Source organism: Balearica regulorum, chromosome 3, assembly GCF_011004875.1.
Source record: "Balearica regulorum gibbericeps isolate bBalReg1 chromosome 3, bBalReg1.pri, whole genome shotgun sequence".
In the NCBI taxonomy this organism is placed as follows: domain Eukaryota; kingdom Metazoa; phylum Chordata; class Aves; order Gruiformes; family Gruidae; genus Balearica; species Balearica regulorum.
The window spans coordinates 124,678,305-124,692,334 of record NC_046186.1 but is presented as its reverse complement, the minus strand read 5'-3'; the positions used below and the strand labels follow the sequence as shown (position 1 = coordinate 124,692,334).

Sequence of the window (14,030 nt, the reverse complement as noted above, 5' to 3'; positions counted from 1 at the left end):
GAGTTAAAGATGGAGCCCTTCTGAAGATCCTGCTGGGTGCCTTGCTGTAATTAAAAATGGAACATACTACTGTGGTGACCTTGCAGAAACAGTAAAGTTCTGATTCTGGAAGTGCTGGAGAAGTTGCAGTTTATTCTGGAAATAAAAATTTGCACAGAACGCTTTTGTATCTGGAGAAAGACCAATGCTGGAAAACATAAATATGGATAATGTATCGGCTTTTTGTTGCTCTTTCTGGCTTTGCAAAAGAAGCTGCTGTGCTGAGCCAAAATTAAAGGGCATGGTAGAAAGACTTTGAGTATTTGGAATTCAGAGCTGCTAGCAGTTCCAGTTTATTTAGTCAGCACACCCAAGGGAGCTGGCATCTTGTGATAGGACAAAACAGACTTCGCCTACATTGCTTGCACTCTTCCTTCTAATACATACCTTTCATTCTTTTATATTGAATGTCTATTAATATCCAAGAAAGATTTGTATTTTAGCCCCAAAACGCAAATAAATTCAACAATCACATAAGGTATAGATGCAGTAAGAAATGTAATCTTTTCTTTGCTAACTCTGTCAGCTGTCACTTTCTAATAAAAGTAGACTGAGGAAAAGCCCAAATAATTCTGCTTCTTTACCTGAGCTGGATCCCCATAAAGTCAACTTGGCTTCCTCCCACTCTGCTGTGCACAGCTTCTGGTTCCAAGGGTAGCTGCTTGTGTTGAGTCCTGCACAGCTCCAGTATCTGGATTTAGTGTGGGTCTCAAAACAGTGCCACTGCATCTATATTTTAGCCAAGTTAATTAGTTCTCCTTGTACCAGAAACTCTGGAGTGTCTGTTTCAGGCATTCAAATGAATTAGTTCTGAAATATTACTCCCTGCTGGACTCCAGCTGCCACTGCATGGAGACAGCGTAGTTGTCTCTGCAGCGCTTCCCCAGCACCATTTACCACAAACTGGGTAATGGAGACTAAACAGGATTTGTTATCTTTTGTAATATACGGGGATGATGAAATACAGCTTAAGTCAGGGGATAGCTTATATGCTTCCTTTATTTTATGTACCTTCAATACAGCTTTAAATTTGGAGACAAATATATTTTGAGTAAATTTCCTATTTTCTACATTATCTCTAATTCTGTATTTTAAAAGCATTGATGAGAGCTGAACATCCTGCAGAACTGTTGCTATTTAAAAGTATGTATTTTAGTTTGGGATTTTTCTCTATGACCAGGAGGTGGACATTTGGCAGTAGGAAAGCTGCACTTTGTTCAAATGTTTAATGAAGAGCTTGTCAGTTTGCCTATAATTAAAAATGTCTTTTTTGAATCAGGAATTAACTGCAGTTAAAAAGTACTAACATCTACCCTTCACAGAATTGCCTATAAGGCTGGTGTCTTTTATATTGAAGTATTTCACCAATACTGTACAGTTCCATTTCTGTTCTGAGTTATTTTAGATGAACCCTCTTTGTGTGCTTTCTAAAAATACAATTTTTTGAAAAATGGAGTGAGGAGGGCACTGCCATAATACATACATACATGCATTTCTAAGTTTGGCATTGGGTAGCAGTAGGCTTCTTTAGCCAGATCTTCTAAATCTGTGTAGATTTAAAAATAGTTGTTTAATTATGTGCATAAACTACTTGGCAGATATTTTCTTCTGGTAGTTCTGTGAATTCTCTGAACAGAATTCTGTCAAATTCCCTTCCAGAAGGAGGACTAAAAGTATGTTTCAACCAAAAAGGAAATTCAGCATTTATCACTTTTCTGCCAGCAGGAGGACCTTCCTCAGTAGACCTATGTTAAAAGAAAATATAAAATATTTCTTAATTTCCCCTAGTACTTTCACTGTCCATCCTTCCCCGCTAATGGTAATTTCCGGACTGGTAGGTACAGTTCAGGTCTGATGTTGTTCACACCATGAATCTAAAAGATACTGTAAATACTGCCATGGTTTCCATGGTGAGGAGAAGAGTATAAAAGAGGTGAGAAAAAGTTGGAATTGGTGAAGGTTCCATGAAAAATATCTTGTGTTTTGATCAGTACATCCAAATCCCTGGGTAGAGGTAGGTTGCTCAAGGGCAAATAAAATTTATTTTTGCTACAATAATAGTCCTTTCTCAAAATAAGTATTTTTATGATGGTAACTGACAGGAGCACGTTTGTTCTTTCCCATATTTGATTTTCTTTTCCCCTTCGTTACTATATGTCTAATAAGCATGTTGTCCAAGGTTAAATGCAGATATTCAGTACACACCTGAGATGGAACCTCCATTTTTTTTCTATCACATCTAGCGATAGAACCCCAAATTTTGAACCTACCTTTATCTACCATTTCAAAGACTCACATATGGAGAGTCTTCAGATTTTGATGTACCATATCATAATCAAGTATTCTGACTGCTTGGTGTCTTGCAAGCTCCTGCAGTAGATTCTCACGCAGTTTGGTTTGACAAGACCTCAGGTATTTTTATTTCAGTGAAAGACAATATAAAAGTAGACTGGACTCAGAGGAACTTTATGAAAGCTGGAGAGGGACTCTTTATCAGGGAATGTAGTAACAGGACAAGAGGTAATGATTTTAAACTAAAAGAGGGTCAGAGCCTTCAGCTTAAGGCCATCACCCCTTGTCCTATCACTCCATGTCCTTGCAAGCAGTCCATCTCCAGCTTTCCTGTAGGCCCCTTTAAGTACTGGAAGGTGCTCTAAGGTCTCCCTGGAGCCTTCTCTTCTCCAGGCTGAGCAACCCCAACTCTCTCAGCCTGTCTCCATAGCAGAGGTGCTCCGGTCCTCTGAGCATCAATAACCTGACTTAGAATAGATCAGAAATTTCAGTGCTTTCTCCACTGAGTAAATGATAAGTGTGAATATCTTGATGGTGCCTTTAGCAACGTAATTCAAACATGATTCACATGTGGGAAAATCCATTTGTACACTTAATTATCTGAACTACAGTAAATGGTTTTTTGAGTTGATTTTCTGTTAACTGGATTACTATTGTTTTTCCTCAGCGTTTAGCTTCAGTGGGACTGGATGCCAAAAACACAGTATGTATTTGGGACTGGAAGAGAGGAAAACTACTGGCAACAGCTACAGGGCATTCAGACAGGGTAATTGTATGAAAGGTTTACTGAATCTTGTTACAAAAGTGTTTTTTAAAAAAATATTGTTTATATTAGGTTAATGCAAAGATAATTTTGATCATTCTACCTGGCTTTTAAAATACGGAACAAGGTATTTATTTCTTCTCATTGTGCCAGACATAGCACAAAGCACTGTGTTAAGAAATGAGGCACATGATGGATTCTTGAGCTGACTGTCTAGAAAGCCTAGGGAGGAAATACTTTGTAATTATGCACTGATTAGGATGATCTTTAGCTCTTTATATAAGATGTGAAATGCTAGCTCAGTGGACAAAGAGAATGTTCTTTCTGAATATGTCAGAAAGACATTTATCTTGAGGGAAAGTTTAATTAGCTCCCTTTTATTTTTGCCTGAGACAGTTACCTGTAGGAGAAATATAGTTAGGATAAATATTCCTTTTATATCTATTAACTTCAGGTAAAGGATCATAAAAATGTCAATAAATATAAGAACTGAACAGTTCTGAGTTTAGAATGTTATTCGGGATTAGGAAATGTTCAAAGAGGTTTAGCATAAGCAAAATACCTCTCCAACGTATATAAGCACAAGGATGCATACATTAAAATGAATTATAGACACATTCTGACAACTTTTATCTATATTATGATATTATATTATTATATCTATATTATGATATAACATGTTAGAATGTTATAATTTTGAGGTATTATAATGTTCTGCTATGCATGATGGAGTATTTATATATGCAAAGCAGCAGACTAAACCTTTCCTTACAATTTGTGTGTACATACAGTCAATCTGCATATATGTGTCATATGAATAAATCTGGTACTTCATTTTTACTTACAATGTTCCCAACACAAGAGAATCTTAGTCCTTATTTGAATTTCTCTTTCAGAACCGGTTCACTTTCTAGTAATGTCAGTGGAAGTTTTGCTACTGACCTCAGTAGGTACAAGATCAGGTTCTGAATTAGTAGAAGACTCCAGGACAGGCAAGGAGTACTAAAATCTTGGTGTCAATTGGCTTTCACAACCAGAAAAAGGAGATTTGGCACTGAAGAGGGAGTGGAAAGGATGCATATCTAATTAGGCCACAAATTCTAATGATTTAGTGTGCAGGAGTCATTAAAGCATGAAGGTGAAATATCTTGTGTGTTCTAACAACACTTAAACAAAATAGTACTTGAACTACTGTAAATCCTGACGTTAAATATTTTGTAGGAAGGCAGTGCTTCCTTGTGTATAAAATGAATGGTGGGTAAGCTTAAGATACTATGTTCCTGTAAGCTGATTGACATTCTCTTGTGATTTATACTTAACAGCTGAAGAGCTAAAAGCAGCAAATAGTCCCATTGTCTTTCTCTACAGACAGACATTTCCTGAAGTAACTAATGATTGTGGTAACCTCGTATGTTCTCAGCTTGGACATTGAAAAGCTGAATGCCAGAGATGAAAGGTCTAAAAGTAACATGTTGAAAATCTAGGCCAAAATACAACCTTTTTGTTTCTAAACTTCATACAATATTTTCCATTTGGCATAACCCCATAGTCATAGATACGCTGTAAGTTTGTTCTGCTAAGTTATATAGGATCCTATACTTCATTTTTTGATGCATGCTATTATAAATGTAAGGGTAAGATTAATCAAATTGAAGAATTCAATTTTAACTGTAGATTGGGTCAAATAAATGATATTCACCCATTTTGTCAGTGAGGTCTTTTGGTAATCGGGTTAAATTAGATACTGTACCTTTTACCTAAAATGATGAATAAAGATAAATGTACTGATAATTCTTCCCTAAACTTGAGGAACATTAGCTTACACCATAAAAGTGAACTGAGCCTAAATGCAGCTACTGTATAATTTAAAATATCAGGCTACTGTATTTTTTAACAGATATTCGATATTTCCTGGGATCAATATCAACCAAATAGAATCGTCAGCTGTGGAGTAAAACACATAAAGGTAAATAGCTTTTATTGTTTACTTGTTTAAAAGTAAATAAATGTCACAAAAGAAATTTGTCGTCTTATATGATTAGGGCTTTAAATATAAGACAGTTTGCCTTTTTATTTCTTTATTCTGTGAACATTTTCACAAAACTTTTTGTATGATGCCAATTTAGATATTCAGCAGTGACTGAGGTGCAGATCCACTTAACAAGCAAGGCTGGAAGATCGTTTGGTGTAATTTTCCTCATTATATACTTGTAATTTCTGGGTTCTCTGCCCTCTCCATTCTACCTAATTGTCTCAAAATTGTCTCAGCCCTCAGTGATTTCTCTCATCAAGCATTAGAAAGGGTCACTGAACAGGTATAGGAGGAACTAGGGTAAACGTATGAATTGAACGAACTGCTATTTGGCCTATCATGCTACCAGCATTTGTAGGAATACCACAGAGAAGGTATGCAAGTCCTGCAGCGATGAACAGATGAAAACTCTAGTGCCTCACTATTTGCTCCCTCTAAGTCACCTTTTCTGGAGCTGATTTAAATAGGAACCCAGATATATACTGTAAGTGTAGGATAAAACATTCTCGTGTCTATGAAAAGCTTAGAAAGAAATCCTTCTGTTTGCCAATATTCCCTGCGGGTTTCTATTTTTCTCCTGTCTCATCAAAAGCATTCCTAACAGATGGCAATTATTTCACATGACTGGGGTGGGAAGAGCTTTAACTAGAAGTTTGGGAAACCAGTTAATATCTCTAGTTCTGGTTACTGAGAAGCTTGTGCCCTTAAACCCATTGCTTTCAAACTGTGGGTGGTTTTGGCAGCAGTGATACCATCTGTTGTATTCTGCAAGCTGTTTTCCAAAACCTGTCTTTGTTTGGCACCTGTATTCTGTTTAAAATGGCCATAATTACCCTGAACATGCACAATACCAGGCAAAGTAAATACTTATAGATAGAGGCATGCCAAAAAAAAAAAAAAAAAAAAAAGTGTGGAAGGGAAATTAGATGTTCCCCTCCAGTGATGCTCAAACAGCAGTCTGTATACTTCCCGTTCATTCTAAGGCTGTGTGAATGTGATAATTACTTTAACTTGCAATGAAGGAAAAGAACAGCTCTAAAGTAATTGTATCACTGTGAGAATTGGGACTAATACTTGGGAATAGTGCCATTTACTCCTTTTGCATTTCAGTTCTATTGGCTCATTTGGCTGAGTGGATATTAGAAGCTGTGGTAAAGCCTAGGAGCTAAGGAATCTCAAACTGAGCTCAAGATCCTCCCTCCACCCATTTCCTAACACTGCTACCTGCTCCCTTGCCCTTCTACAGCTAACCAGAAATGAGGAAGGTATATGTTTTACTCACAGAATGAAAGGCCTAGGGGAAGTATTCCCACTGCCCACATAAATTGGCTTATGTTAAGAGGCAAAGGGAAAATTTAATTGAATTAGAAATAGAGAAGGATCTGAAATAAAAATCCTTAATCCAAGGATTTTCTGGAATTCAGCTTATAGGAATTTTATAGGAGTAAGTAGAAAGAGAAAGATCTGAAAATTTGGCTTATTGCCACACAAAGATGTAAGCATATGAAGTGGGAATGAGACAGACATTATGCATCTGTCACATACTTCAATATTCCTGTCCAGTCTCTGAAGGTATTTCTGCAGTGTGCCATGGACCGCAGATGCCTCAGCTAGTGAAGACCTGAGCTGGCGAGTCCATTCGGGACTGTGCCGCACCACATAGATTTACTCTTCTGTTTCTGCACGTGTCCAGAACATCCCAGTGCTGGCAGGCCTGGATATTTCAGCACTTCTCTTACACATCTAATTGAAATTCTCTTTACACTACCTTCCCTGGAAGGTCTGATCCTTGAGGGGGAGCTGAGTGCACTAACTATCCTCTCTGCTTCATACAATTACGTTTATTAAAAAAGAAAAAATAAAAAAGCACTCTGATTCAAAAAGAAATAGTATGATAATTGTAGCCCACCACTAAAGACAGCCTTCTAAGACAAACTTCGCATTCTCTTCATTCTTCTTGCTTCCCCAGTCAGTCTTACATTCCTTTTTTGCAGAGTGTTACTGTGTCTATGTAGAAGTCAAGAAAGTCACCATTTCCCACTTAGAGAACCTATTACTCTCCTGGTCAGTGTGTGTTGTTTCACATGCAATCATTTGCAGTCTCCATCCAGCATGTGGTTTCTCAGTAAATGTAACTATATTTGAGGCATAAATCTCTTTCGGTGCACTGGAAAAAGGGCACGTAAGTTCTTTAAGATCAAGCATTTTATTACTTCAGAACTGTAGCTGTATTTTAAGTTTTGGAGACAAGAAAAATGGGATGTTCCTGGCTTTAAAAAGTGTGCATTCACATTGACAGATATCACCCAGCAAGACATGATAAAAGATAGTGAGATGATGAGAAGGGGTAGTGTAGCAATAGTGAATAAGAATTGTGCCTCACTTTCTCAAACAGTTTGATCGTTTTGTTTTGGTTTTAGACTTACTGCGTTTTCCTGGGCTTTTCCTTGGTAAGTGGGCAGTTTTTGGAGTAATGGGCATTCTGATGGGACTACAGGAGTCGTGTAAGTGTCTGTCCGGACACTGTTCTGTAAGGATGTACATCTGAGAGATCTGCACACTAATATGAAAAAACAGAAATTCTGCTGCAATTTTTCCTAATGTGTCATTTACATTTCACAGTTTTGGACATTGTGTGGAAATGCACTGACAGCAAAGAGAGGAATATTTGGTAAAACAGGAGATCTCCAAACTATCCTTTGTTTAGCATGTGCAAAAGAAGATATCACATACTCTGGTGCTTTAAATGGAGACATCTATGTTTGGAAAGGGCTAAACTTAATCCGCACAATTCAAGGAGCACATAGTGTAAGTTGTGTTTTTAATGTCGATTTCTGAAATGACCACTTCATTGAATTGATAAACTTCTTGAAGGCTTAGCTGCAAAGATGTTCTTCTGTTTCAGGTCAGAAGAATGTCTAAGACTGTTCATCAATTAAGAATGTATGTGTAGTCTTATACTTTGTTTACATGTTGTCAACAGATGCTAGCTGCTGAATTGATACTGACAGAACTGCTGATATTTATAGCATTGATTTAACCAAGCAGACTAAATCTAAAGGGAAGTTTCTAAATCTAAAGTTTCACAGATTGAGTAGTTTCAGTTATGATCAGTTTACTTAAAAATAGATGGTAACCAAATGATCTTATTTTAAATAGAAATTTACCACTAAAATTCCCAACACTGAAGACTGACTCTTCATAAAAGTTTCAATGTGGAGTAAACCTGTTTAATCTGTGAATCGCACTCCGACCACATTCCAAAAACAGTTTATCCAATTGGCTTCATAACACCCCCCTAATTTGGAGCACTTGTAATTACAGAGAGAAAGGAACGTATAGGATCATGTTAGATTTCTAACCACTCTAGTATAAGAAATCTGTGTCTCTGTCATTGCTGCAGTAAAGGCACGGTAGGATTTTCATGTCTTGTTTCAAATGTATTTGAGAACTACTCCTGTTTTGAATCTGATTGTGGCTAATGGCGTTCTCCCATGGGCTTTTTGAACAAAAGGAAATGAGTATTTTCCTTAGACAAGTGATATGAAATCTAACAGGTTTTGCTATAGTTTTCTTCTAGAACCTTTCTAGAAAGAGCAAACCTAACATTTTTTTCCTCACCTCCCAAAATTAGTTATGTTGACAGTGTGTTAAGATTCATAGTACCTCTTCACATCAGATCTAAGTGTTCAGGAGAGTAACTGTTATTTATAGAAGTAATCCCTAATTTAATAAAGTGGTCAGTAGAACATCTTACCTGCAGAACTACTGTGTAATTGCCAGGTTGTGGTTATGTGCAACTGCAATAACATGGAAATATCTTTGGCAAACAATAAACCCCTGTAGTATATCTGCATAATTTTGTTTGCAGAATTTTATTTAGATTCATTAGAATGATTAAATACAATCTTTTTCTATAGAATGCATTCTGTTTCATCCTCATAAATTATGGAATGTGCTGTGGCTAGTATGCATTCTCTTGCCCAATTTCTAACCCCTCTGTAATTAATTATTAGATATACTAATTTATTAAGACATTGAACAAGGCCACTATGAAAACTGAGGTTTTCTCTTCATTGTATTAATTTCCATGCAGTTCAACTTGTCTCTTAACTGAGAGGTTTTCCTAATAAAATACTGAATCAGCAGGCATTCCATGAACTATTCCAATGTAGTACAGGACAGTCATCAATAATGAGGCATTTTCAAAAATGAAGAAGAAATTCAAACTGTAATAGCAAATCATCTTTCAACAAAGAGAATGAATTGACACTCTTTCAGTTCCTGTCAGATTCCAAATGATGTCTGAACTGAATTCATGAAAGAATGTCTCAATCATCTCCGCACCTGTAAGAATATTTGTATTGCTTGTTTGCTTGTTTTTGTTTATTCCAGGTAACTATTTATTTTAAGTGTTCCATTATTTATTTAATTATCCTTGTAATAATGTAAACCAAACCAAATATAAAGTTTGCAAATAGGCTATTTCACTGCTGTTTGTACAAAAACTTCTAGATAAAGCACTAAAGTGGGAGCACTTGAAATAAAAGTACCCCCCCTGTGTTTGCTGGTTTGCTTTCTGGATAGACAACATTTTGCTGCCTAGCAGGTTCTAGCCTTTAACAAGAGTCTGTTCAAAAACATTTGCTTTGTGTGTTTAAATCGATTGTAAAGAACTTTAAAACTTGTTATACTATTGGTTAACAGGCTGGAATTTTTAGTATGTATGCTTGTGAGGAAGGTTTTGCCACTGGAGGGAGAGATGGTTGCATTCGGTTATGGGACACTGATTTCAAACCAATTACTAAAATTGATCTCAGGGAGACTGAACAAGGATACAAAGGTAACGAGCTATTACTTTAATGGTTTTTCACACATCTAGATAATGGATTATGACACAATTTAATTTGAAGCATAAATGTGTCTGCATAGTGCTGGTTTTTTTACTTAATGACTGTATTTACTTTTGAGATCTGTATTCCTTTTTTTCTTTGACAATGATGTAGCCTGATATAGCCTGAAGAGTTTTCCATGTTTCGTAGTATAAACAGAGGGATGCTTATAGTTGCTGCTCCCCACCATGCAAATACAAGAACTTAAGTAAAAACTAATTAGACACAAAAAGATAAGAGAATGAAGTTAGACAATCTTTAACTTAATTAATTGTAGTTCATTTAATTAATTGAGATTTCTGGAACCCAATATTCAAAGATGCTGAGCATCTGAGCACTCCATTAGGTTCATTTGGAATGGCAGCACTTGGCATATTTAATAGAGAGAATGCTATTAAATTCTTGACCATCATATTTGTTGAATCTAATCATGCTTCCTATGAGCTTAGTCATCACTTTATTTTACGATTAGACTCTCAGAGCACTTATAATCTCTATAGATCATAATGCAGGCTTTATCAAGATCTTACCGGGAATTCTACACATCCATTTGGATTGAGTGTATAGCAGTCTATTTGCTGGTTTGAAGTAGGCTTTATTCGCTTTTGGCAGCCAACTTTGTAAGGGTTAGTGTTAATTTCCCCTTGTGTTTTTAGACCTAGTTTTCATATTAAAATTACCATTGGAATAGGCAAGAGGCCACTAAGAAGGATAAAATTTTCTTTCTCAGTTAGGGATATTTTGGCCTGTGATCTAGTAACAAGCTTGTTCAGCGTATTTTTCATGTTAAACCAGATCAGCTGATGATTCCAACACTTGCAGAATGCATAGGTTTGCAGTATCTAGGCTCATCCAACAAGCAAACTGCCAACAGCCTTAGATGAACACTGCCTTACTGTAGTGTAAACTCATGGAATTTAGCCCTCAAAAAAGTTGTCAAATATACCCAACCAGTAGTCCCTTTGCTGTGTAGTTCTGGGTTTATGTAGTTTTTTGTGGCCAGAATCATGTTGTTTAACATTCATTTCTAGAAAACAATAGCAATACCTTATGACCATTTACAGCAGTTGAGATCAATTTAGAAATGCTTTCTAAAAATAGTGGAGAAATAAGCCTGCACATGTGGGTGAGAGAGATCATTCTGGCTAATACCAGTCTTGCAGGCAGTCTGTTCCTAATAACAGTCAGGATAACATACATGAAGGGCGACACAGAGAAAGCTATCTTCTTACTTGGCAAAAGTAGTAAAAAATTTCATTTGCAGAAAGTGAATTGAGTTGCCGTTTAGACTTGTATGGAAATGATAACAAATTTTTAAAAAATTATAAATTAATTGATTTCTAAAACTAAAACTAGAATACTGTCCAAATCTTGTCTTCACAGTGTTTAAATCCTTCAGGTTTATGTTTGTTTGTTAAAAAAAAAAACATTGCCTGCTTTAATAGCAAGAAACTGACTTCAGCAAGTCTGCAATATTTTAGCAAAGCTTAGTCAAAATGGTGTGTCTATGAGCATAATCATTAAGACTAAGTAAAAAGACATCATGGTGTATCTGAAAAGTGCAGTGGGACTGCTGGTCTGACTACAACTATAAAAAAATTAGGACTTTGGGGATGACAGCAGGTCATAAAATCCAAGCATGCACTTATACTCTGTCACCATCACATTTAAAAATTTTTATCTTTTCCTGTCTCAGGGTTTTTTCTCTTTGTGTGTTCTTTCAACATGATACTACTCTCGCCTGCGATGTTTCTCTTACGTCTCTGTCCTTTTCTGCTGGTTCTGTCTGATATGTCATCCACTGATGATCACTTCCATTTAGTGCTTGCTATTAGCAGACCGTGGAAATTTTGTTTCATTTTCAGTTACGTCAATGGCACTGATTATTCAAAGCACATACGTAACTTCAAGCAGTGGTGGTAGCTGTAACTGCTTACCTATGACCTTCTGTTCCTCCTCCCAATTAGTTTTTTTTTTTCCAAAGCAGTTTGCAAAGGCATCAGCTTTCAAACTTAAAACTTCTTTCTAGGGTGCCAGAAGACTTTCCCTCATAGGCTCATTCATCAATCATCCTGTACTGGAGAGTACCATGTGCTTTTTAAATAAGATGCATCACCAGTAAAGATCTGATCATAGGCTTTGTTTTTATATTTAAATATACATGTATATTAGTGAAAAAATCTGATAATAGATAATCTTTCTTAAGGTGCAGTACGTCATAGAAAACAATACCTTCCCCACATCAAAAGAGGTACTTTGTGTTCTAAAACTTAACAATACCCATTTTCTACTTAACATCAGAACTTCACTCCTTGTGTGGCCTTTGGTGTGTATCAAGAAGAAGATCTAAGTCATAACAGTATGAATTTAGCTAAGTCACAAAATGACATTATAAAAATTAAAAGGTACTGGAAATGGACAAGACACTAAATGAAGATTAATTTGCCCTTCTCAAGAGATGACACAAAATGCCAACAATGTCTTTTATTTGCATTTAATTAATTAATTGCATTGTGTACTTGGTTCCAAAAGATGTTAAAATGATGATGTGTTTGACCTTGACTACATGACAAATGGATTTTTTATTCACTCACATCTCACAGCATCTAGACCCATTATCCAAACTTTATTTTCATATACTGGAACAGAAAATACAAATCCTGCAGGCAGTCAACCAGAGAATGCTATCAAATTGCTCAGCCTGCTAAGAGGGTATTTTTAAACTTGTGGTTAGTAAAATTCTGGCTGCAAAGTTAGGATCAGATTTGTGGAATAAGATCAAGCTCTCTAAAAGTTATGCAAAGCAAGATTGTGTTGGTTTGGGTTTTTTGGGGTTGGGGTTTTTTTTGTGATAATCAGTTGGGACTAAAGTGGAGAGGTGTGATAATATGGGCACAAACCGTTTAAAATTCACCATTAAAATTTTATTCAATATTTTATTTCAATGTGCAAAAAAGTAAGGTACTGAAAAAAGGAATAAAACCAGCTTCAGTCACAGGAACCTTGCCTAATATAAAATTAAGATCTTTAAATTACGTGAAATTGAAATTTTTTTTAAAGCAAATTCACAAGGTGTATGCAAAGGATAAGAGCTTGTTCCCTTGAGAAACTGGCAGCAGCAATGTTAGATACTCAGCATTTTCCCAGGATTGAGCCTTCTCTTTTTCTGTCAAATGGAGATAATTGAACAGAATTGTTGTGCGATTTAATCAGCTGCGATGTGTTATAAGACTTCAGTGTTAAAGCATAACAGTTGTTATAAATTAACTCTTGAAGTCTTAATGATCTTCACTGTACTGACTGTTGCTTTGTCTCATCATTGCCATTAATCTAAGATTATTCTGTCCCCTGTCAGGTTTGTCCATCCGAAGTGTCTGTTGGAAAGCGGACAGACTTTTAGCAGGAACACAGGACAGTGAAATATTTGAGGTGCTAGTGAGAGAGAGAGATAAACCCATGCTGATTATGCAGGGTCATTGTGAAGGGGAGCTCTGGGCCCTGGCAGTCCATCCAAAGAAGCCTTTAGCAGTCACAGGCAGCGATGACCGATCTGTACGGTAAGGCTAGATCTTATTTATTTTTATCTATTCATTCACGTACACGTTAATTTGTAATTTATTTATTTTCTGACCTTATGTTAAAAATCCATTAAGACAACCTTTTTTTTCCTCTCATGTTTTTCTTAGCAGCTTTGCTTTTTCTCTTCAGACCTCATACTTGGGCTCCGCGCATCATGTAAAAGTAATCAGAATTTGTGTTCAAAACATGCTGAGTTTATATACTCTGCTTTATGTACTAATTCATTACTGTTCTGAACAGCAGGTGTAGGTATCAAGTGGAGAATGGTCACCTTGTACTTCTCACTTGTACGCTGCCCATTGTGATTGATTATTTAGAGATTGAGATTTTCCTGACTGCCAATGGGGACTGGAGATATTTTTGGGAGACCTGGTTTTATTATGGCACTCTCCTGAGCCTTTCCTCAAACGGTGGTTCTGCCCTTGCCCTACCC

The 14,030-nt window shown here is 36.4% G+C and overlaps 1 protein-coding gene across 1 annotated transcript in view; it reads left to right on the top strand.

Moving 5' to 3' along the window:
* EML6 (EMAP like 6) overlaps positions 1-14,030 on the top strand; it is a 115,358-nt gene that overhangs the window by 39,478 nt on the left and 61,850 nt on the right. Inside the window, 5 exon segments of the mRNA XM_075749891.1 lie at positions 2,999-3,097; positions 4,992-5,060; positions 7,749-7,934; positions 9,834-9,969; positions 13,374-13,575. Coding sequence (XP_075606006.1) covers positions 2,999-3,097; positions 4,992-5,060; positions 7,749-7,934; positions 9,834-9,969; positions 13,374-13,575 — 692 coding nt within the window.